The sequence below is a fragment of the Leptosomus discolor genome, chromosome 24 (genome assembly GCF_034619465.1).
Source record: "Leptosomus discolor isolate bLepDis1 chromosome 24, bLepDis1.hap2, whole genome shotgun sequence".
Classification (NCBI taxonomy): Eukaryota; Metazoa; Chordata; class Aves; order Leptosomiformes; family Leptosomidae; genus Leptosomus; species Leptosomus discolor.
In genome coordinates this window covers 7,723,750-7,743,453 of record NC_141414.1, presented here as the reverse complement: position 1 = coordinate 7,743,453, position 19,704 = coordinate 7,723,750, and the positions used below count along the sequence as shown (strand labels likewise).

At 69.4% G+C, this 19,704-nt stretch overlaps 3 protein-coding genes across 3 annotated transcripts; 2 read left to right on the top strand and 1 right to left on the bottom strand.

Moving 5' to 3' along the window:
* Positions 1–80: 80 nt before the first annotated feature.
* B3GNT3 (UDP-GlcNAc:betaGal beta-1,3-N-acetylglucosaminyltransferase 3) lies at positions 81–1,911 on the top strand. Its single transcript, XM_086477453.1, has 4 exons — positions 81–107; positions 307–411; positions 504–662; positions 769–1,911. Exons 1-4 carry the CDS (start codon positions 81–83, stop codon positions 1,909–1,911), a joined length of 1,434 nt encoding a protein of 477 aa, XP_086333579.1.
* An 880-nt stretch (positions 1,912–2,791) lies between these two features.
* On the bottom strand, positions 2,792–11,084 carry JAK3 (Janus kinase 3). Its single transcript, XM_086477712.1, has 23 exons — positions 10,880–11,084; positions 10,636–10,759; positions 10,387–10,498; positions 9,590–9,735; positions 9,180–9,462; positions 8,966–9,088; positions 8,701–8,858; positions 8,329–8,440; positions 7,931–8,117; positions 7,265–7,386; positions 7,028–7,159; positions 6,840–6,924; positions 6,624–6,757; positions 6,164–6,302; positions 5,913–6,064; positions 5,322–5,472; positions 5,084–5,223; positions 4,599–4,788; positions 4,400–4,524; positions 3,435–3,607; positions 3,239–3,356; positions 3,003–3,113; positions 2,792–2,908 (listed from the first exon to the last, which is right to left on the bottom strand). The coding sequence occupies exons 1-23, from the start codon at positions 11,082–11,084 to the stop codon at positions 2,792–2,794; spliced, it is 3,339 nt and encodes a 1,112-aa protein (XP_086333838.1).
* A 2,558-nt stretch (positions 11,085–13,642) lies between these two features.
* On the top strand, positions 13,643–19,100 carry SLC5A5 (solute carrier family 5 member 5). Its single transcript, XM_086477413.1, has 14 exons — positions 13,643–14,005; positions 14,113–14,178; positions 14,493–14,544; positions 14,677–14,744; positions 14,823–14,977; positions 15,129–15,269; positions 16,302–16,431; positions 16,625–16,713; positions 16,821–16,933; positions 17,376–17,446; positions 17,805–17,891; positions 18,012–18,214; positions 18,681–18,784; positions 18,871–19,100. Exons 1-14 carry the CDS (start codon positions 13,715–13,717, stop codon positions 19,098–19,100), a joined length of 1,800 nt encoding a protein of 599 aa, XP_086333539.1. The 5' UTR covers positions 13,643–13,714.
* The last annotated feature ends 604 nt before the right edge of the window (positions 19,101–19,704 follow it).

Here is a 19,704-nt window from a genome sequence, read left to right as displayed (position 1 = left end):
GGCGGGAGGATCCCCGCAGGAGTTAGCCGTGTCGCCGGAGCCGCAGCTCTCCCAGCTCGGGGAGAGGCGCGGTGGCGAGGATGGCCCTGAGCCGGCTCTGCGACAAGGTACCGGGGGTCTCTCGGGGCGGGGGGGCGGGGGGCTCACGGCTCTTGGCGGTGCAGCGGGGGTCCGAGCTGGTGTTTCTGGGCGCTGGGATGGTGCCGCCACCTTGGGCCAGGGCTGGCTGGAGCCATCCCCATCCGGCTGGGCTCCGTGCCGTGCCGATGGGCGAGCGGCTCCCGGGGTCCCCATGTGCTCCCCGAGGGACCCCTGTCCCGGTGCTTTGCCTCAGAGAGCGAGGGCTGCTCGCAGCAAACCCAGGTGGGCTCCTCGCACCCACCACCTCCCTCCCTACACCTCGAGCTGACGGTAACGCCGTGGGTACCCCCCCCCCGCCCCATGCCAGGGGGTCCCACCATCCCCTGGTTTCAGGGCCGCACCCCGTGTTTGCTCCCCCAAAGGGGAGCAGCCCAATCCTGCGGCACGTTTTCCCAGCGCGGCTGGAGGAGCCGGATTCTGCCCTCCCCAGCCTGTGCCTCTTGCCGGTTGCCTGCGGCACGGCGTGCCCGTCTGGCACGGGGACACCTCCCCGCTCCCCTCCGCACGCCGGGAGCTTCGTGGCGCGGCTCGGCAGGGAAGGACGCCCTTGCCCTGGCGCGGGGCACCCCTCTGGGCGCGGGGGCCGAACGACCCGTGCCAAATCCCCCCTCTCCCCGTCTCTTGCAGAGCACGTCCCTGCGGCGCTGCAGGCTGCAGCTGGGGGGTCTGCTCGCTGCGGGGCTGCTGGGGCTCTGCTACCTGCTTTACCGCGATGACCGGCTGTGGCACAGCACGGCCCCCCAGCGCAGAGACCCCCCCAGCCCCCGGGAAGCCCCCAGGCTCTCCCCACCCCGGGCTTTGCCCACCCCTGCCCCCTGCGCGGCCAATCTCTCGGTGCACAACGTCTCCGGCTTCGCCGAGCTGCCGGGCCACGTGCAGGACTTCATGCGGTACAAGCACTGCCGGTCCTTCCCAGCGCTGCTCGGCGTCCCTGGCAAGTGCGGGGGGCGCGAGGGGTCCCCCGACGTCTTCCTCCTCTTGGCCATTAAGTCGTCGCCGGCCAACTACGGTCGGCGGGAGGTGATCCGCAAGACCTGGGGGCAGGAGAGGGCCTTCGAAGGAGCCTTCATCCGCCGGGTCTTCCTTGTGGGGGTGGCCCCCGACGCCCGGGATGCCAAGAAGCTCAACCGGCTGCTGCGGCTGGAGCAGGAGGAGCACGGGGACGTGCTGCAGTGGGGCTTCAGGGACACCTTCTTCAACCTGACGCTGAAGCAGGTGCTCTTCCACGCCTGGCTGGAGGAGCGCTGCCCCGGCGTCCGCTTCGTCTTCAACGGGGACGACGACGTCTTCGTCAACACCGACAACGTCATCCGCTTCGCGAGGGCCGCCCGGGGCTCCCCGGAGCAGCACCTCATGGTGGGGCATCTCATCGCCGGCACCGGGCCTATCCGGCTCCAGAGCAGCAAGTACTTCGTGCCCACGCAGCTCCTGGCCCCCGCGCGGTACCCGCCCTACTGCGGCGGCGGCGGGATGCTCATGTCCGGCTTCACCGCCCGCGCCATCGCCCGGGAATCGCGCGGCGTCGAGCTCTTCCCCATCGACGACGCCTACCTGGGCATGTGCTTGGAGAAGGCGGGGCTGCTGCCCGCTTCTCACCCCGGCATCCGGACCATGGGCGTGGGGGTGCCGGCCAACGCCGACCCTTTCGATCCCTGCTACTACCGGGAGCTGCTGGTGGTGCACCGCTTCGTGCCCTACGAGACGGCGGTGATGTGGCAGGCCATCCACGAGCCCCGGCTGCGCTGCGGCAGGAGCGTGAGCGTCTTCTAGGGCGGCCGAGGAGGACCAAGAGCCGGGGGAAAACGTCGTCGGTGCAACCCCAGATCCCCGGTAGATGTTGCCGCGTTGCTCGGTTTGGGGGACAGACCCTGGGGCTGACCGCCCCCCCCCCCCCCCCGGCTCTGCCACGGTGCCACCAGGAGGGCAGAGCGGCGTCTGCGGTGCCAAACCCCAGCTCCCACCCTGGGGACTGCTGAGGTTTCTGCCTGGTTTTACCCCAAATCTGCCCTCCTGTAGCCGGCGGAGCCCTGAGGCACCAAAGGGAGAATAAACGACCCCGTGTTGTTCATGAGGACGTGGGGTTTGGAGCCTTCCTGAGGGATGGGGCTGAAAGGGAGGACAGGGCTGGCTTGGGGGGATCGTGGGCTCAGGGTGGGAGCGATGGGAACCCCTGAGACCCCATTGGGGTGGGCGTTTACCTGGGGGTCCTTCCTGGGATGTCCTGTGGGCACCCTCACCCCTCCCCGCTCTCTCCCAGCCGACCTCCCCTAGCACCTCCACACGGTGACTGGACCCCCTCTCCCCGCTCGTCCCCTCTCCCCTGTGCGTCCCCTCTCACCTCACCCCCACTGCCAAATTTACCAAACTTTACTAGAAAACCGCCAAATCCCACCGTGGTGGGGGCAGCGACAGGCAGAAGGGGGGTACAAGGCAAGCGGCATCGCAGGGCCGGGGTCTGCCTGCCGCGGGGAAGCAGAGCAGTGTTGGATGGCAAGGGGGGGGGTGTCTGATGGGGGCCATGTCCCCCCGTGCTGCACCCCTCTGCAGCCCTTAAAGCACGTTGAAGCATCGCCGTGGCCGTGTGTCCGTCTGTCACCGCCTGGGGAGGGGGAGGTGGGTGGTCGGGGTCCCAGCCGGGATGGGGGGGTGGTTACCCACGGGCTTTGCTCCGGCCGTCCCGCAGCGCCTCGAGTTTGGGGGCCAGCTCCCCGAAGGAGGGTCTGGCGCTGGGGGTGAAGGCCCAGCAGCTCAGCATCAGCGTGTAGACCTGGGGACAAGGGACAGGGCCGTCTGTCAGGGGAGCGGGGTGACCCCCACTGACCCCCCCCCAGGACCCCCACCAGCCCAGCCAGGGCTGTCACCTCCGTGGGGCAGCCGGCCGGCACCGGGAGACGCCGGTTGTCCTTCAGGAGCTCCAGCAAGTGGCAGATGATCTGTGCCGTCTTCTCGGTGCCCATCATGCGGAGGAACTCCTGCGGGCACGGGGACAGCCATCGGCACGGGGCCACCGCAGCCGGACGAGGGGGGGCACATCCCGAAGGTAACGGGCTCAGGGTGGGGCCAGTGGGACCCCAGCCCTGTGTTGGGGGGGCCTCACCTCCGAGGGGCTCTTGCTCTTGTTGCTGTAGGTGAAGAGCTCGTAGAGGAGGACCCCGAAGCTCCAGATGTCGGATGCCCGGGAGAAGACGTTGTCCGCCAGGGACTCGGGCGCGTACCTGCCGGCAGGAGGATGCTGAGCACCGGATCCATCTGCACCGGCAGCCCCACATCCCCCACCCCGGTGGTACCCTCACCAGAAGACGGGGCTCTGGCCGGGCTCCCGCACCACGTAATAGTCCTTGTCCTGCGGCAGCAGCTTGGCCAGCCCAAAATCCCCGATTTTGACGTGGGTCTCGCTCTCCACCAGGATGTTCCTGCTGGCCAGGTCCCGGTGCACGCAGCGCTGCGCCCCCAGGTACTCCATGCCCTGTGCGGGATGCAGCTGCTCGCTGGGACTGGGACCCAGCAGCGTCCCCAGGGGCTCATCCCAGGCTGGACCACAACCAGGACCCAGCAGCATCCCCAGGGGCTCATCCCAGCTGCACAACCGGGACCCAGCAGCATCCCCAGGGGCTCATCCCAGCTGCACAACCAGGACCCAGCAACATCCCCAGGGGCTCATCCCAGCTGCACAACCAGGACCCAGCAGCATCCCCATGGGCTCATCCCAGCTGGACCACAGCTGGGACCCAGCAGCATCCCCAGGGGCTCATCCCAGGCTGGACCACAACCAGGACCCAGCAGCATCCCCAGGAGCTCATCCCAGCTGCACAACCGGGACCCAGCAGCACCCCCAGGGGCTCATCCCAGCTGCACAACTGGGGCCCAGCAGCATCCCCAGGGGCTCATCCCAGCTGACCACAACCGGGACCCAGCAGCATCCCCAGGGGCTCATCCCAGGCTGGACCACAACTGGGACCCAGCAGCATCCCCAGGGGCTCATCCCAGCTGGACCACAGCTGGGACCCAGCAGCATCCCCAGGGGCTCATCCCAGCTGCACAACCGGGACCCAGCAGCATCCCCAGGGGCTCATCCCAGCTGGACCACAACCGGGACCCAGCAGCATCCCCAGGGGCTCATCCCAGGCTGGACCACAACCGGGACCCAGCAGCATCCCCAGGGGCTCATCCCACGACCCCCTGGGTGAGCGGTGGCACTGCTCCACGCCCACTCCAGGAGGGCAGGGACCCCCTTGGCCACCGGCCCCTGCGGTCCCACCTTGCAGATCTGCCAGGCGTAGAGGAGCAGGGTCCTGTGGTCCAGGCGGGGCTGGTTCTTCTGCAGGTAGTCCCGCAGGCAGCCGTTGGGCAAGTACTCCATCACCAGCCGCAGCCCGCGCCGCCCTGCCCGCACATCCATCACCCACCGGCCGGGACGGGGGCAGCCCTGCCCGCTCCCTGCCCCACGCCGCGCTCACCCCGGCTGTAGCACACGCCCCGGTACTGGACGATGAAGTCGTGCTGCAGCGAGTGCAGGATCTGGATCTCCCTCTCGAAATCCTGCAGCTCCTTGGCCGAATCCTGCTGCAGCTTCTTCACCGCCACCAGCTCGCCCGTGCTGTCGCCCAGCGGGTCGTAGCGGCACAGCTCCACGCTCCCAAAGTTACCCTGGCCGGGGGGGAGGCGGGTGGGGATGCGGGATGATGGGGTGTCTCAGGAGGTAGGGGGGGGGTCTTGGAGACCCCCACGGTGTCCCCAGCACCTCGTCCCCCCCCCCAAGATCCCCCGCACAGGTGAGGCCACAGGCACAAACCAAGCGTTTCTCAGCTTTGGAGGGCACAGCATCCTCCCGGGAGCCAGAGGTGTTTCGTGCCCCAGATGCAAATAAGGGTGGGGGGTTGTGCAAGAAACTTGTGCACTGATCTTGGGGGACGGTGCCCCCTCTGCCCCCCCCCCCCCTCACCTTGCCCAGCAGCGAGATGTACTTGAGGTGCCTCTCCTCAAAGTGCGTGGGGTCCGGGCACATGGCGAGGGGCTCGTACCCCCAGAAGCTGTCCCGGAGCGTCGTGTCGGTGGGTGACAGGTCCGAGAGCAGCTCGTAATCTGGGGGAGGGGGGGGGGGGGGGGGTGAGGGCACCGTGGTGGTCCGGAGCCCGTTTCACACCCCCCACCCCTGCCCCACGCACTGTCCTGGGGCTCACCAGAGGTGATGAGGCTGTTGAGCTCCCGGATGAGGGCGCGGAAGCAGGGCCGCCGGCGGGGCTGGTAGTCCATGCACTGGGCGATGAGCGTGGCCAACTCCGTCCACTTCGGCGCGGGGAGCTGGAGGCTGCTCTGGTAGAAATCCAGCTTCTGCGGGGGTGGGAGAGGGTGCAGGGGCTGGCTGCGGGGCGCTTGGCCCCGTGCCCACCCCCCCAAGCAGCACCCGAAGAGCCCCCGTGCACCTCGCCGGGCTGTGCGAGCCCCTCGCCCTGAGCATCACCCGGGGGATTTTAGGCTGGGGGGGGGGGAAGGGGGCGGTTACTGCCCGTCCCTGCAGCGCTGGACCCCGCGGCCACCTCCACCACGCGCCAAGGCTGCGGGGTCTGGAGCCCTGCGACACCCCGGCTCTGGGTGCCGCGGGTGCCCGTCTCCCCGCCCCGAGATGCCCCTTTTTCCAGCATGACCTGGGTCACCAGAGCCTCTGGGCAGCAGAGAAACCCCAGGGTGGGACGTGGTCTTCTCCGGGCAGGGGGTGAGCGAGCAGAGCCCGGGCGCAGCGGGACGGGGCAGGAGGGACGGGGCAGCCTCACCTTCTGGGGCTCCAGCAGGCTCACGGGCATGTTGCCACCGCTGAAGATCTCCCAGAGGGTTGCCCCAAAGCTCCACTTGTCGGCCGGCAGCGCCAGGCTCTTGGGGTCGCTGAGGCACTCGGGGGCCACCCAGGGGATGCGCTCCACCAGCACTGGGGACAGTGGGATGAGTCTGTTCAGCACCCGCCGGGGGTGGCCCTGCCACCACCACCACCCCCCCCCCAACCCACCAGGTCAGCCCAGGCACTTACTCTCCTTGGCCAGGATGGTGACGCTGACTCCGGGGTCGTTGAGCTTGATGAAGGGGGGGCTGCCACTCGCCACGTCCCCTTCCCGGGTCAGCAGCACCTTCTTAGCAGAGACGTTGCCGTGGGTGATTTTCTTGTCCTCCTGGTGAGGGGAGAGGGACCGGGACCCTCAGCGCAGCCCCAGCTCGTGGGGTGAACCGACAGGGGTGCGTGGGAGCCGTGGGGGCTGCAGGAGCTGCACGGGAGCTGTGGGACAGGGATGCGTGGGGGGCCGTGGGACGTGGAGGCACGGGTGCTGAGGGATGCAAATGCACGGGAGCCACAGGGCGCGGATGCGCTGGAGCTGCAGGACGCGGATGCACGGGAGCCGTGGGGGGAGGAGGCGGGAGAGCTGCGTGATGCCGACCCGCAGGGGCGGGTGGGCGGTGGGACGCGGGGGCTCGGTGCCACGCCGGCAGCTCACCAGGTAGTTGAGGGCGTACGCCAGCTGCTTGGCCACCTGCAGCTTCCAGCTCGTGGTCACCTTGCCCTCGCCTTGGTTCTTCTTCAGGTAAAGATCCAGGGGGCCGTACCTGACGTACTCCTGCACCATGATACCTGGGGGGGGGTGTTGGGATGGCACGGGCAGGGTCCAGCACACGCCATCCCGGCACCCGGCGAGGTGGGGACGGGCACTCACTGTCCTTCCCGAGGCTGACGCCGTGCAGCAAGACCAGGTGCTTGTGGGAGAGCTGGCTCATGATGCTGGCTGCCTCCAGGAAGGACTGGGAGGAGGGGGAGGCTGGCTCAGGGTGGGGGGGGGGGGGGGGGGGGGGGGCCATGGGGACCCCCTTCCTCCCAGTGGCAGGGCTGCCGCTGCCGCCTCACCTCGGAGCAGTTGCGGTGGCCGCCGTCCATGACCTTGAGCACCACCTCGGTCTGGTAGTGCCCGTCCTCCTCCTGGTCCCGCTTGACGCCCTTGTAGATCTGCGTGAAGGAGCCCTGGCCCAGGCTCTCGCCCTGTGGGGGGGGGACACACGACGCTGGTGGTCGTGGGGGGGGGGTGTCCCCGCCCACAACCCCCCATCCCACCGGTGCCCTGGTCGTCCCCGCCCCCCCCCGTACCCGCGTCAGGCTCTGGGGGTCGATCTTGTGGAACATCATCTGGTTGAGGCTGCGGCGGGGGGCGGCGGGGGAGCCGGGGGGCTGGGGGCAGCCGCTCCGCACGATCAGCAGGTTGGACTTCTCTGGGGGGGGGGGGGGGCAGGGGAGGGGGAGGGAGAAGCCGTGACGTCACAGCCTGCTCTGTGATGTCGGGCGGGTCGTTTTCTGGCGTTGCACAGCCCGCTCTATGACACCACGTAGTCAGCTGCTCTGTGACGTCACGCAGCCCGCTTTATGATGACACGGCCTGCTCTGTGATGTCACACAGCCCAACGCTATGATGACACGGCTTGCTCTCTGACGTCACACAGCCCGCTTTACCAGGACACAGCCTGCTCTGTGACGTCACACGGCTCGCTTTATGGTGACACGGGCCGCTCCATGACACCGTGCGACCCGCTCTGTGACATCACACAGCTCACTTCGTGACGTCACACGGCAGGCCACACAACCCACTCCGTGACGACAGCCCGCCGTGTGGCCTCGCACCACCCGCTCCGTGACATCACACCGCCCACTCGATGACACAACCCGCTCCGTGACGTCACACCGCCCGCTCCGTGACGTCACACCGCCGCGGGTGCGCGCAGCCCTGCCCCGTCCCGTGTGTTGTCCCCCCCCCGTCACCTTTGGGCAGGGGGGGGCAGCAGGCAGCCAGGCGCATGCGGGCCCCCTCCGCCTGCAGCCCGCAGCGCCCGTAGGTGCCCAGCAGCTCCCGCAGGCTGCAGAACGCCCGCGCCACCCCCGAGAGCCAGAAGTTCCCGTCCTCGTCCCTGCGGATCAGGCAGCGCTTGTAGTCCTGGCCGGAGCGGGTCTGCGGGGCGAGAGGCCGGGGCTCAGCGGCGCGGGGTCCCCCCCGGGAGCCCCCCAGACTTCCCCGTGACGCCGTCCCAGCGAGAGGTCTCAGCCCTGCGGTTCCCTCCCGGTGGCACCCGTGGCACCCAGCGCTGGAGCCCCACGCGGTGCTGGCACCCCGGGTGCCCAGCCGGTGCTGGTGCCGGTGCCGGTGCCGGTGCCGGCCTCACCTCGGCGCAGACGGTCAGCAGGTAGCTGTCGAAGTCCTGCGGGCTGCGGCGCAGCAGGTACAGCCCCGGGCGGCCCCCCGCCACCTTCAGCTTGTTCACCGCAAACTCAGAGCTGCGGACGGCGGCGCTGGGTCAGGGGCACCGCTTGGGTCCCCTTTGGGGACACCCCCCCCCCCCCACCCCACTGCTCAGCCCACCGCTGTGCCTCTCCCCAAAGCCGGTGGGCACCGGGGTGGCCTGAGCATCACCTGCCCGAGGAGCGGGATGGGGACCGGCGCTCGCCGCTCTTGCAGCTCCTACCCCGGCGATTTTCTTCCCCCCCATCACCCGTGGGTTGGGGGCGGTGGGGGGGGGGGGGGTCCCAGCACCCACCTGATGGGCCCGTGGCACTGGTTCTCCACGTCCTCCAGGAGCCGGGGGGGGGCCACCTCCTTGCAGAAGTAGTGGTGGGCGTCTGCCGTCAGGCGGTAGTAGCCGTCGATGAGAGCCACGAAGGAGCGGGCTTCCCGCAGCGTGGGGAACTCCACCTCCTGGGACCAGGCGGAGGGCGGGGTGGGGGGGTCATCGCGGTGCCAACCCCAGCACCCCACCCCACTGGGGCTCCCCCGCTTTGCACCACCCCCAGCGCCGGGCTCACCAGCACCCGGTTGTCCGTCTTGGTGAGGGTGACGACGCGGTTCTCCACGGGGCCGCCCTCCCGGCTCGCCTGCTTGATGCTGATGTCGGCGATGTCGGGGAAATCGCAGAAGTGCTGGCGATTCTGCGGAGGGACGTGACCGGGGCTGGCCTCCACGTCCCCTCCAACCCACCCCTCGCCCCCACCGCGGGACCCCCTGGCACAACCACCCCACCTCGGAGCCATCGCAGCTCCAGGAGACGCCGCTTTCGCCGGCCACGTGGATGGTGATGGCGGCGGCAGAGCCGGGCGAGCGCACGTGGAAACTCTCCTCCGCCCAGCGCCGCTGCAGCCGCTCCAGGTCCAGCAGGTACTTGAGCTTCAGGTAGCGTCCGTCCGTCTGGCAGCCCCCGATCTTCCGCAGGGATTTGCTGAAGCGGTGGCGGATGCGCTTGCGGGTGAGGAAGCTGTGCTGCTGGATCTGGCACCGCAGCGGCGCGGGGATGCAGGACTTGTAGCTGCCGGGGAGGGGGAGGAGGAGGAGGAGGAGGAGGAGGCAGCGGGTGGGTGGCCAGGGCTATCCCCATGGAGGCTGGGGTGTCCCCATGGACGCTGGGGTGTCCTCGCAGCCCTTCCCCGCCTCACCTGACGTGGCTGAAGACCTCGCCGGGGCTCTGCCGCTTCTCCTTGGCGATGCGCAGCATGTCCAGCACGGCCAGGCCCAGGCACTCCTCCTGCGTGGGCAGGCTCAGCGCCACCGCCACGCGTCCCTCGATGAAATCGCTGCGGGACTGGGGAGGGGGGCAGAGGCTGGGTGGGGGCGGGGGGGGATCCCCACGCCAGCACCCCCTTGCCCCGCTCTGGGTGCATCTCCTGCCCAGGGATGCTGCTGCAGCCAGGAGGCACGATGCGCCCCGAGACCCCCCCCGCTCCGTGCATGAGGTTGTGGCAGGTATCGTGTCCCCCCCACCCCAGCTAACGGGAGGGTCTAGGGTGGCCCCTGCTGACACACCCCCCCCCCCATCACACTGGGGTGGCTCTGGGGTGGCTCCAGCCCCAGCCCTGGGCCTCGGTGCCCATGTGAGTCACATCCTGCCCCAGGCGCTGGTTTCCTGCTGCAGCCTGGGGTGCAGCGGAGCCAGCTCCATCCCTGGGGCGCGCACCACCCAGGGGACACAGTGACCCCCCCCCCGTCTCAGCCAGCCTGGGATGCCCGTGAGCAAATCCAGCCAAGCTGGGCAGCAGGACCTGCATCCCACCATGGTGAGGGGCTGGAGGGTGCTGGAGGAGGAGGAGGAGGAGGGTGGCACAGCCCAGGGCGGTGAAGGACATCGCTGCACTGAGGTTGACACGTACCACCCCCCCCCGAGAAACCACACAGGACCCCCCCACCTGCGGCCTCGGGTGTTGGGGACAGAGATGCCAGCCTGGCAAGGGCTCACCTGGGCGAAAAGGTAATCGATGACGGGGTAGTCCAGGACGGGACTGGCCCGGTCGTTCAGCAGCTGGAAGCGGTGGGACTGTCCCAGCCCGCACCAGTTGGGGAAGAAAAACCTGAAGGGGAGAGCGAAGGGGGGGGGGGGGGGGGGCTCAGCACCGCGTCCCCACTAGCGCACAGCCCCTACCAGCCGCCGGAGACTCGCCAGCGAGCGGGGCTGAGGCTGGGACGGTGGCGTCCCCGCGGGCTGTACCTGATCCTGTACACCACGACCTGGCTGCGGGAGTCATCGACGGTGAAGAGGTGGTTGGGGGGGAACCAGCAGCTGAGATCCTCGGTGGCCAGGGCGAAGAGCGGGTGGCAGACGGGCAGCACGCCTGGGGGACGGAGCAGTGCTGTGACACCCCCCCCCTCCCCGCCTCGCTGCCAAGGACGGGCACGGCCGGTACCCACGGCCGGTGCCGTGAGCCCGCCGGTGCCGGCGGGACGGTGCTCACCGCAGGCTTTGGCGGCGTGGACGCAGAGCTCCTCGGCCGTGTACTCGCCGAAGGTGAAGGTGAGGACGCCGGCGGCGGTGCCGGGGGGGCTGTGCGGGGTGGGTGCCCGGTGGTACAGGTACACCTGGAGGGTGCCGGTCTCGGCGGAGGAGAGGCTGCAGGAGCGCTCCCCGATCAGCGGGGTGTCCTCGCCCAGCGGGGCCATGGCGGGGGCTGCAAGGCCAGGGCGGGGGGCTCAGCACCGGAGCTGCTGGTGGCACCGTGTCCCGTCCCCCCCGCAGTGTGACCCCCGTGCGGGGCAGGACCTTGCCCCGTGCGTGCCCTTTCCCCACGCGTTCCCCTTGGCACCCTCCCCAGGGTGAAACCCCGCAGCCAAGCGTGCAGCATCTCCAGGGCTGGGGTCAGCCCGTCCTGGGAAGGACGAAGGGGAAACTGAGGCACACAGACATTTCTCCAGGCGTGTGGATAAACCCACCCTCCCCAGCCTGTCCTACGGCCGCTCCTCGTCACCAGCCGGCCCAGGGCCGTGTGTCCATGCCCTCCATCACTCCTAGACGTGGGCAGGGAGGACTCAGCTCCATCCCCGTGCCCATCTGGGTGGGTCGGACCCCATGAAGCCCCCCGCCGTGTTGGTGTGGTACCTGCTGCCGTGCCGGCGGCCTCGCTGGTGCCCGTGTGCTTGGATCCCGGGGTGCGGGTGCCGGGCAGGGCCGTGCTGCCGGGTCGGGGTTCCTGGGCTGCGTAGGCGGCTGCTCGGAGGTTGCGAGTGAAGGGGAGCGTCAAAAAATCCCCTCGGTGACTTCCTTCCTGCCTGCAGCCTCCGCAGCGGGCGGTTTCCTGGCAAGGGAGGGGGTACGGGGCGGCGGACAGAAAGGAGCCACCCCAGGGTGCAGGGACCAGCTCGGGGGGTGAAGGGGCAGGGAGCCCCGGGCACCCCAGCTGGTGCTGGGCACCCCGTTGGGTGTCCCAATGGACCCAAGGCGCCTTGCTGGTCCTGCCGCCTCCTGGTGCTGTGGGTACCGTAGGGATGGGTGATGCTCTGCCAGGGCATCCCAGCCCCCATCTTGTGCCACCCCGCTGCGTGAGGCGAGGGGCTGGGTGCTGCCCACGCACCCTTCCTACCCCCCCCACCCCCTGCACCCCATTGCCGGGACCCTTCCTGCCCCACTCACAGCCCTGCCAGGGTGGGCTTAGCTCTTTCACCCCGGTCCTGCCCCGGCCAGCCCAGCCCCAGGGTGCCACCGGTGCCACCATGCCTTCGGGGCCACCGTGGGGCTGGGGGGGGTGTGTGGCCCCGGTGCCACGTGGCGTCGCACACACCCGTTTGCGGATGTGGCCGGGCTCAGCCGCCGTCGTTTGTTTTTCCCCTTTCTGCTGCTCTCACCAGCTCGGGAGGAGGCGAAGCCGGGGCAGGGGGCACGCAGGGAAGGGGGGGTCCTGCCCAGCCCTGTCCCCGGGGATGCATGTTGGGGACAAGGCCACCAGGGCTGGAGCCAGACCCTGGGGCCCTGGGACCGTCCTCCGCCCGGCGGTGATGCCTCGGTGGGGACAATGCCCCCGCGGTGGCTCTGTCCCAGTGTCCGGGTTCTTCCCCAGGCTCATCCCCGGGGCTCAGGGCAAGGGGAGGAAATCCCCGTGGGACAAACCTGTCCAGGAGCCAGGCAAGACAAAGCAGGGAATGTTTGTGCCGGTGAATGAGGATGTTGGGCCAGCCCCGTGTCCGGGAGCCACGTGTCCCAATGGCCACCGCCATCCTGCCATCCCTACGCTCACCGGGCTCGGTGGCCGGCTCCTGCATCGGCCACGTTGCCCGTTGGGGTACGGGGGGCCACGCCGCCGCTCGGCGTGCCCTGGGGTTAGCCGGCGTCGGGGCATGCGGGAGGGAAGGGGTTGTGGATGCGGCCCCCGACGGCTCCGTCCTCCCCACCGAGGGTCCCTCCCCGAACCTGCCTCCCTCTCCGGCGCCCGCCCCGCAGACTGGAGGAGCTCAAGGCACAACCGGCCCCTCGCCACAGCCCCGCTCGCTCCGCCGCCGCCGCCTCAACGCCCGCCAAGGACGTCGCAGCAGCCTCCTCCAACCCGCCGGGCTCCCCGCATCCCCTCGCTCTCCTCCTCCTCCTCCTCCTCCTCCTCCTCCTCGCCTTGGGTTGCAAACGAGCTGCTTTTTTTTTTTTTTTTCTGGGTAAAAGTTTAGCTTTGGTTTGTTTTGTCCCCTCAGTTGGAGATAAATTTGGCTCCAGTGACGGCTCTGCTCCTCCCTGTTTGCGCTAGCTGGAGAGGGGTTGCTCCCTCCCGGACATGTCAAAGGACCTTTGGGTGCCAACGCTTCCCGGAGCCAGTGCTTGAAGTGCTCTGGAGCAGCCGGACCACGCTCTGCTGCTCTCCTCTCCCTGCCTGCTCTGAACCAGGAGGTATCGGGGACAATTCCCTTGCCGAGCTTGGGTTGTCCCTCTTGCAGCTTGAGCTCTGCCCTTCGCTTGGCGCAGACCTTCCCAGGGACAGGGACGGGGTGGGACGGGGTGGGACGGGGCGGCAGCCACGCTCTCCCCTCCGTGCTCGGTCCGTTCTGCTGCGCGTCGGACGTCGCTCAATAATTGCACAGAGTTTTCTCCCCCTCCAGTTTCACCACCCCTGGATGCACCGGTGCCACCGTGCCCTGGCCTAGCCCTGTGTGCCGTGTCCCCGTGCCACGTCCCCATCTGCCTGACGGTTCCCAGCCTGGGGGTGTCCCCCCCGCCCCGTGCAGCCGCCACGCTGGCCCCAGCAGGGAGCCTGGAGGTGTGGGTGCCGGAGCGGCTCACCTTCAGCCTCTGGGACTACGGGGTCTTCGGGCTGATGCTGCTCATCTCCACCGGCATCGGGCTCTTCCACGGCCTCGCCAAAGGCAGCCAGAAAACCTCGGAGGATTTTTTCACGGGGGGGCGACGGATGTCGGCGCTGCCCGTGGGGCTCTCGCTCTCAGCCAGCTTCATGTCGGCCGTCCAGGTGCTGGGGGTGCCGTCGGAGGCGTACCGGTACGGAGCCAAATTCCTCTGGATGTGTGTGGGGCAGCTGCTCAACACGCTGCTCACCGCCCAGCTCTTCCTCCCCGTCTTCTACCGCCTGGGACTCACCAGCACCTACGAGGTGGGCACGGTGCGGGGGGGGGATGGACCACATCGTGCCCCCCCCCCCGGAGCAGCCCCCGGTGACGGGGCGGCCCCGACGCGCTCCCTTGTCCTTGTCGTCCCCAGTACCTGGAGCGGCGGTTCAGCAGGAGCGTCCGGCTGTGCGGGACCCTGCAGTATGTGGTGGCCACGGTGCGTGTCCACGGGTGGGATGGGGACAGTGGGGACGTGGCACCCGGTGGGGGTTTGGAGCCGGCCGTGCCGGCGCTGCCCTGGGACCCCCGGGAAGAGGCCTCGTTCCCGTGCTCATGTTTTCCATCGCTCAAAGCAAACAGCGCCCGGCGGGAGCCCTGTTTTGAGTGAAAACCCCAGTGTTTTCCCAGCGCCTGCACGCCGTGCTTGGGCGGCAGCGTCACGCTTCGTCCCCGTCCCCGCGGGCGCAGCCGTCGCCTGCCCGGTGCCCGCGGGGCCGGTGGGACGGGGCGCTGACCCCTCTCTTCCCGCAGACGCTGTACACGGGGATCGTCATCTACGCCCCCGCTCTGATCCTCAACCAAGGTGCGGTGGGGAGGCGGGGGCTGCTCCCCGTGGCATCCCCATCCCTGTATTGGGGACATCTCAGCCCTGTCCCCACCCTAGGGTGTTGTCTGCACCCTGGGGCTCTGCTCAGCACCTTCCCTTCTCCTTCAGTGACCGGTCTGGACATCTGGGCGTCCCTGCTCTCCACTGGAGTCATCTGCACCTTCTACACCACCATAGTGAGGGAGGGAGCAGGAGGGTCCTGGGGGTCCCCCAGGGGGGTCCCCGGTGCTCACCCACGGCTCCGTCTGGCGCAGGGCGGGATGAAGGCTGTCATCTGGACGGACGTCTTCCAGGTCTTCGTGATGCTCTCCGGCTTCTTCGCCGTCATCATCCGGGGGGTGCTGCTGGTGGGGGGTCCCGCCAGGGTGCTGGGCATTGCCACCAACGGCTCCAGGGTGAACTTGGGCGAGTGAGTGTGTCCCCCTCACCCTGCTGTGCCCTGACCCTGCTCTCCCTGCCCCTGGGGTGCTGGGGTGGGGGGGGGTGGGGGTGGGGGATGTGTGTGTTGGTCCAGCCCTGGCTCAACCCCCCTGCCCCCGGCCACGTGCCGGTGTGCCCAGCTTCAACCCGGACCCACGGAGCCGGTACACGGTGTGGACCTTCGTGGTGGGCGGCACGCTGGTCTGGCTCTCCATGTACGGCGTCAACCAGGCGCAGGTCCAGCGCTACGTGGCCTGCAGGACCGAGCGGGAGGCCAGGATGTGAGTCCACGGGGACGTGGGGTTCGTCTGGATCTCCGTGGGACCGTGCACGGGGGCAAGGGGCTGCTCTGGGTGGGGGGGGGCTGGCTGCGTGCCACGCTATCCCCCTCGGGGACCCCGGTGCCTGCATCCTTCTATGGCCCCTGCACCCCTGCAACGGACCCAGCACCCCTGCACGGACCTTCCACAGACCTTGCATGAAGCCTGCACCCTTGCACGGAGCCTGCGCGCCCCTGCACAGACCGTGCGACCCTGCCCGGATCCAGCACCCCCGCACGGACCTTGCACAGCCCCTGCCCAAACACTGCACCTGCAGGCTTGCAGGGACCCTGCACTTTTTGCATAGAGCCTGCAACCCTGCACGAACCTTGCACCCCTGCACAGCCCCTGCACGGATCCTGCAGCACTGCATGGGCCCTGCACAGACCCTGCAGAATTGCAAGGCCCCTTGCACGGACTGTGCAACCTTGCACGCTTGCACAGCCCCTGCAGGCATCCTGCAGCCCTGCATGGGCCCTCCACAGACCCTGCAGACTTGCACGGACCCTTGCATGGACCTTGCAACCTTGCACGCTTGCACAGCCCCTGCACAGCCCCTGCCATGGACCCTTGCATGAACTGTGCGACCTTGCACGCTTGCACAGCCCCGGCACGGCCCCTGCCATGAACCCTTGCACAGACTGTGCAACCTTGCACGCTTGCACAGCCCCTGCATGGCCCCTGCCATGAACCCTTGCACAGACTGTGCGACCTTGCACGCTTGCACAGCCCCGGCACGGCCCCTGCCATGAACCCTTGCACAGACTGTGCAACCTTGCACGCTTGCACAGCCCCGGCACGGCCCCCGCCATGGCCCCTTGCACAGACTGTGCAACCTTGCACACTTGCACAGCCCCTGCATGCATCCTGCAGCCCTGCATGGGCCCTACGCAGACCCTGCAGACTTGCACGGACCCTTGCACGGACCTTGCACGCTTGCACAGCCCCTGCCCCCTTGCTCAGCCGGGTGTGCCACCACCCTGTGCTTCGCAGGGCGCTGCTGGTGAATCAAGTGGGGCTCTTCTGCATCGTCTCCAGCGCGGTGGCCTGTGGCCTTGTGATGTTTGCGCTGTACAAGGACTGCGATCCCCTCCTCGCCGGCTACATCTCCGCTCCCGACCAGGTACCCGCGGCCCCCCGCCCCCGCCGGCTCTGCCCTCCTGAGCGCCAAATTGAGGGCAGCGAGGTGGAAGGGTGAGAGGGTCAGAGGGGACGGACCCTTGGGTCCCCGGCCAAGCTCTGCTGCGGGGGGCTGGGGTCCCGCAGGGTCCTGTCCCCCCGCCCCAATGCAGCCATCCCCCCCCCCCCCCCCACAGTACATGCCCTACCTGGTCCTTGACATCTTCCAGACGTCCCCGGGGGTGCCGGGGCTGTTCCTGGCCTGTGCCTACAGCGGGACCCTCAGGTGAGGTGCCCCAAGGGGACCCCAAAACTCCCCACTGAAGGGGGCTTTGGGCCCCCCACCCCCACCCCCGTCGGGGTGCTGAGCGCCGCCGTCTGCCCGCACCCCAGCACGGCCTCCACCAGCATCAACGCCATGGCGGCCGTCACCGTCGAGGACCTCGTCAAGCCCAGGCTGCCCACGGTGTCACCGCGGAGGCTGACCCTCATCTCCAAGGGGCTCTGTGAGTGGAGACGGGGGTCCGCGCCGGGCCGTGCCGTGCCGTGGTGTCCCCATCCTGCTGCATGGCACCGTTTGGTGCTGTACCATGCCGTGACATGCCGTGCCGTGGTGTCCCCATCCTGCCACATGGCACTGTTTGGTGCTGTGCCATGCCATGCCACGCCATGCCGTGCCGTGCCGTGGTGTCCCCACCCTGCTGCACGGCACTGTTTGGTGCTGTGCCATGCCATGCTGTGCCGTGCCGTGGTGTCCCCATCCTGCTGTATGGCACCGTTTGGTGCTGTGCCACGCCATGCCATGCCGTGCCGTGCCGTGCCTTGCCGTGCCGCGGTGTCCCCATCCTGCCACACGGCACTGTTCAGTGCTGTGCCATGCTGTGCCATGCCGTACCATGCCGTGCCGTGCCGTGCCGTGCCGCTGAGCCTTTCCCGCCTCCCCCGCAGCTCTCATCTACGGCACCTCGTGCATCACGGTGGCAGCTCTGGCCTCGCTGCTGGGTGGCGGCGTCCTGCAGGTGAGCCCCCCACGTCCTGCAGGTGAGCCCCCCCCCCGTCCTGCAGGTGAGCCCCCCCCCTGTGCTGCAGGTGAGCCCCCACCACGCAGGGCCAGATCCGGCGTGGGGCTGAGGTCGCCCCCGCTGCCCCCCTGCCCTTGCCCGCCGGCTCTGCCCGGCCAAGCAGGACCCGGCCACGCACCGCTGGCTGCCCGAGAGCCCTCGAGGTGGCCGGGCTGAGGGGTCTGGGGCAGAGCCAAGCGCCATCCTCCTCCTCCTCCTCCTCCTCTTCCGAGCCCCCCCGAACCCCTCGCAGCCCCCGAGCCCCCGCAGCCCCCGAGCCGGGGCGGTGGGGCTGAGCTCGCCGTCCCCCTTCCAGGGCTCCTTCACCGTCATGGGGGTGATCAGCGGCCCGCTGCTGGGGGCCTTCGTCCTGGGCATGTTCCTGCCGATGTGCAGCACGGCCGTGAGTCCCGCGGGGCGCGGGGGTGATTGGGGGGCGGGGGGGGGGGGGGGGAGCTCCGGGGGTCCCGCCGCAGCCAGCCCGCTTCCCCCGGGCTGTGCGGACCCCTCTCCTCCACCGCAGGGCGTGCTGGGGGGCCTGGGCGCCGGCTTCGCCCTCTCCTTCTGGGTGGCCGTGGGGGGCACCCTCTACCCCCCCAGCGCCGCCGCCATGGGGGTGCTGCCGGCCTCCGGAGCCCTCTGCCCGCTCTACAACCGCACCGCCGGCGCCAACCGCACCCTCCTGGGACCCCTGCCCCCCCGCGAGGAGCCCCCGGCCCCGGCACGGTGAGGGGGGAGCACAGATGGTCAAGGGGGGGGGGGGGGGGGGGCAGCTGCAGGGTGGTCTGGAGGTGCAGGTGGCTTCCTGTGATGTCACACGGCTTTCCTTGTTCACTGTGATGTCACCACCAGTGTCCCTGTTCCTTGTGATGTCACGCGGCTTTCCTGGTTTGTTGTGATGTCACCACCAGCGTCTCTGTTCCTTGTGACGTCACACGGCTTTCCTTGTTCACTGTGATGTCACCACCAGTGTCCCTGTTCCTTGTGATGTCACGCCACTTCTCCTGTTCACTGTCCCTGTTCCTGTTGACCTCAGACCACTTTCCCTGTTCGCTGTGACACCAGACCGGTTTCCTTGTTCACTGTGATGTCACACCAGTGTCCCTGTTCTCTGTGATGTCACACGGCTTTCCCTGTTCACTGTGACGTCACACTGCTGCCCCTGCCGGTCCCTGACCCCTTCCCCTCGCAGGCCGGCCATCGTGGGTGACCTCTACGCCATCTCCTACCTGTACTACGGGGCACTGGGGACCCTCACCACGGTGGTGGTGGGGGTCCTGCTCAGCTCCCTGCCAGGTGAGGCTGGGGGGGCCCGGCGGGGACGTCACCCGGTCCCCTCCTGCCCCCGCAGCCCCTCCCCACGACACCCCCTTTTCCGGCAGGGCCGACCAAGCGGAGGCGGCTGCCCCCGGGCGTGCTGTGGTGGGACATCGCAAAGCAGACGTCCTCGGTGTCCCCTCCGGGCGCCAAGACCCCCAGGGAGCAGCCCCTGGGCAAGGCCGAAGCCCCCCAGGCGCTGCTGGGGAGGCCGGACGGGGAGGATGGACCCCCCCGGGGCCCCCCCGATCCCGCCACCGCCACCGACCTGCTGCTGCAGGAGACCCACGTGTAGGGGGCCGGGGGGGGTGGGTGGGCATGGGGGTGGCCCGGCTGCGGCCACGGTGAGCCCGGGGGGCGGTGGTGGGGGGGGGTGCACGTCCATGTCCTGGGGTCCCCAATAAAGGAGGAGCTGTGCCCCGGGAGGAGCCTGTCCTTGGGGGGGGGGGGACGGGGGGGGGAGACACCACTGCCCACCCCTCTGGTGAGGGGGGTGGGTGTCAAACTGGGGGGGGGGGGGGGGGAGAAGAAAGGGGGGGGGTGTTTGAGGTCCTGCCGTGCCCATGGGGGCGGGCCCCGCCCCGATAAGCCCCACCCACCCAGGTGACAGTGGGCCCCACCCTGCTAAGCTCCGCCCCACCCCATGGGTCGCAGCCTGCTAAACCTCACCCCGGGGGGGGGACACAATAGGCCACGCCCTGCTAAACCCCGCCCATCAGGTCACACCCACCCTGCTAAGCCCCGCCCCACCCGCAGGGCCCCGCCCACCCAGAGCACAATGGGCTCTGCCCTGACGAGTCCTCCAGGTGACAACGGGCCCCGCCCTGTTAAGCCACGCCCACACGGTTGGCAGCGGGACACGCCCTTCCAGAGCCCCGCCCACCCCGGCACAATGGGGG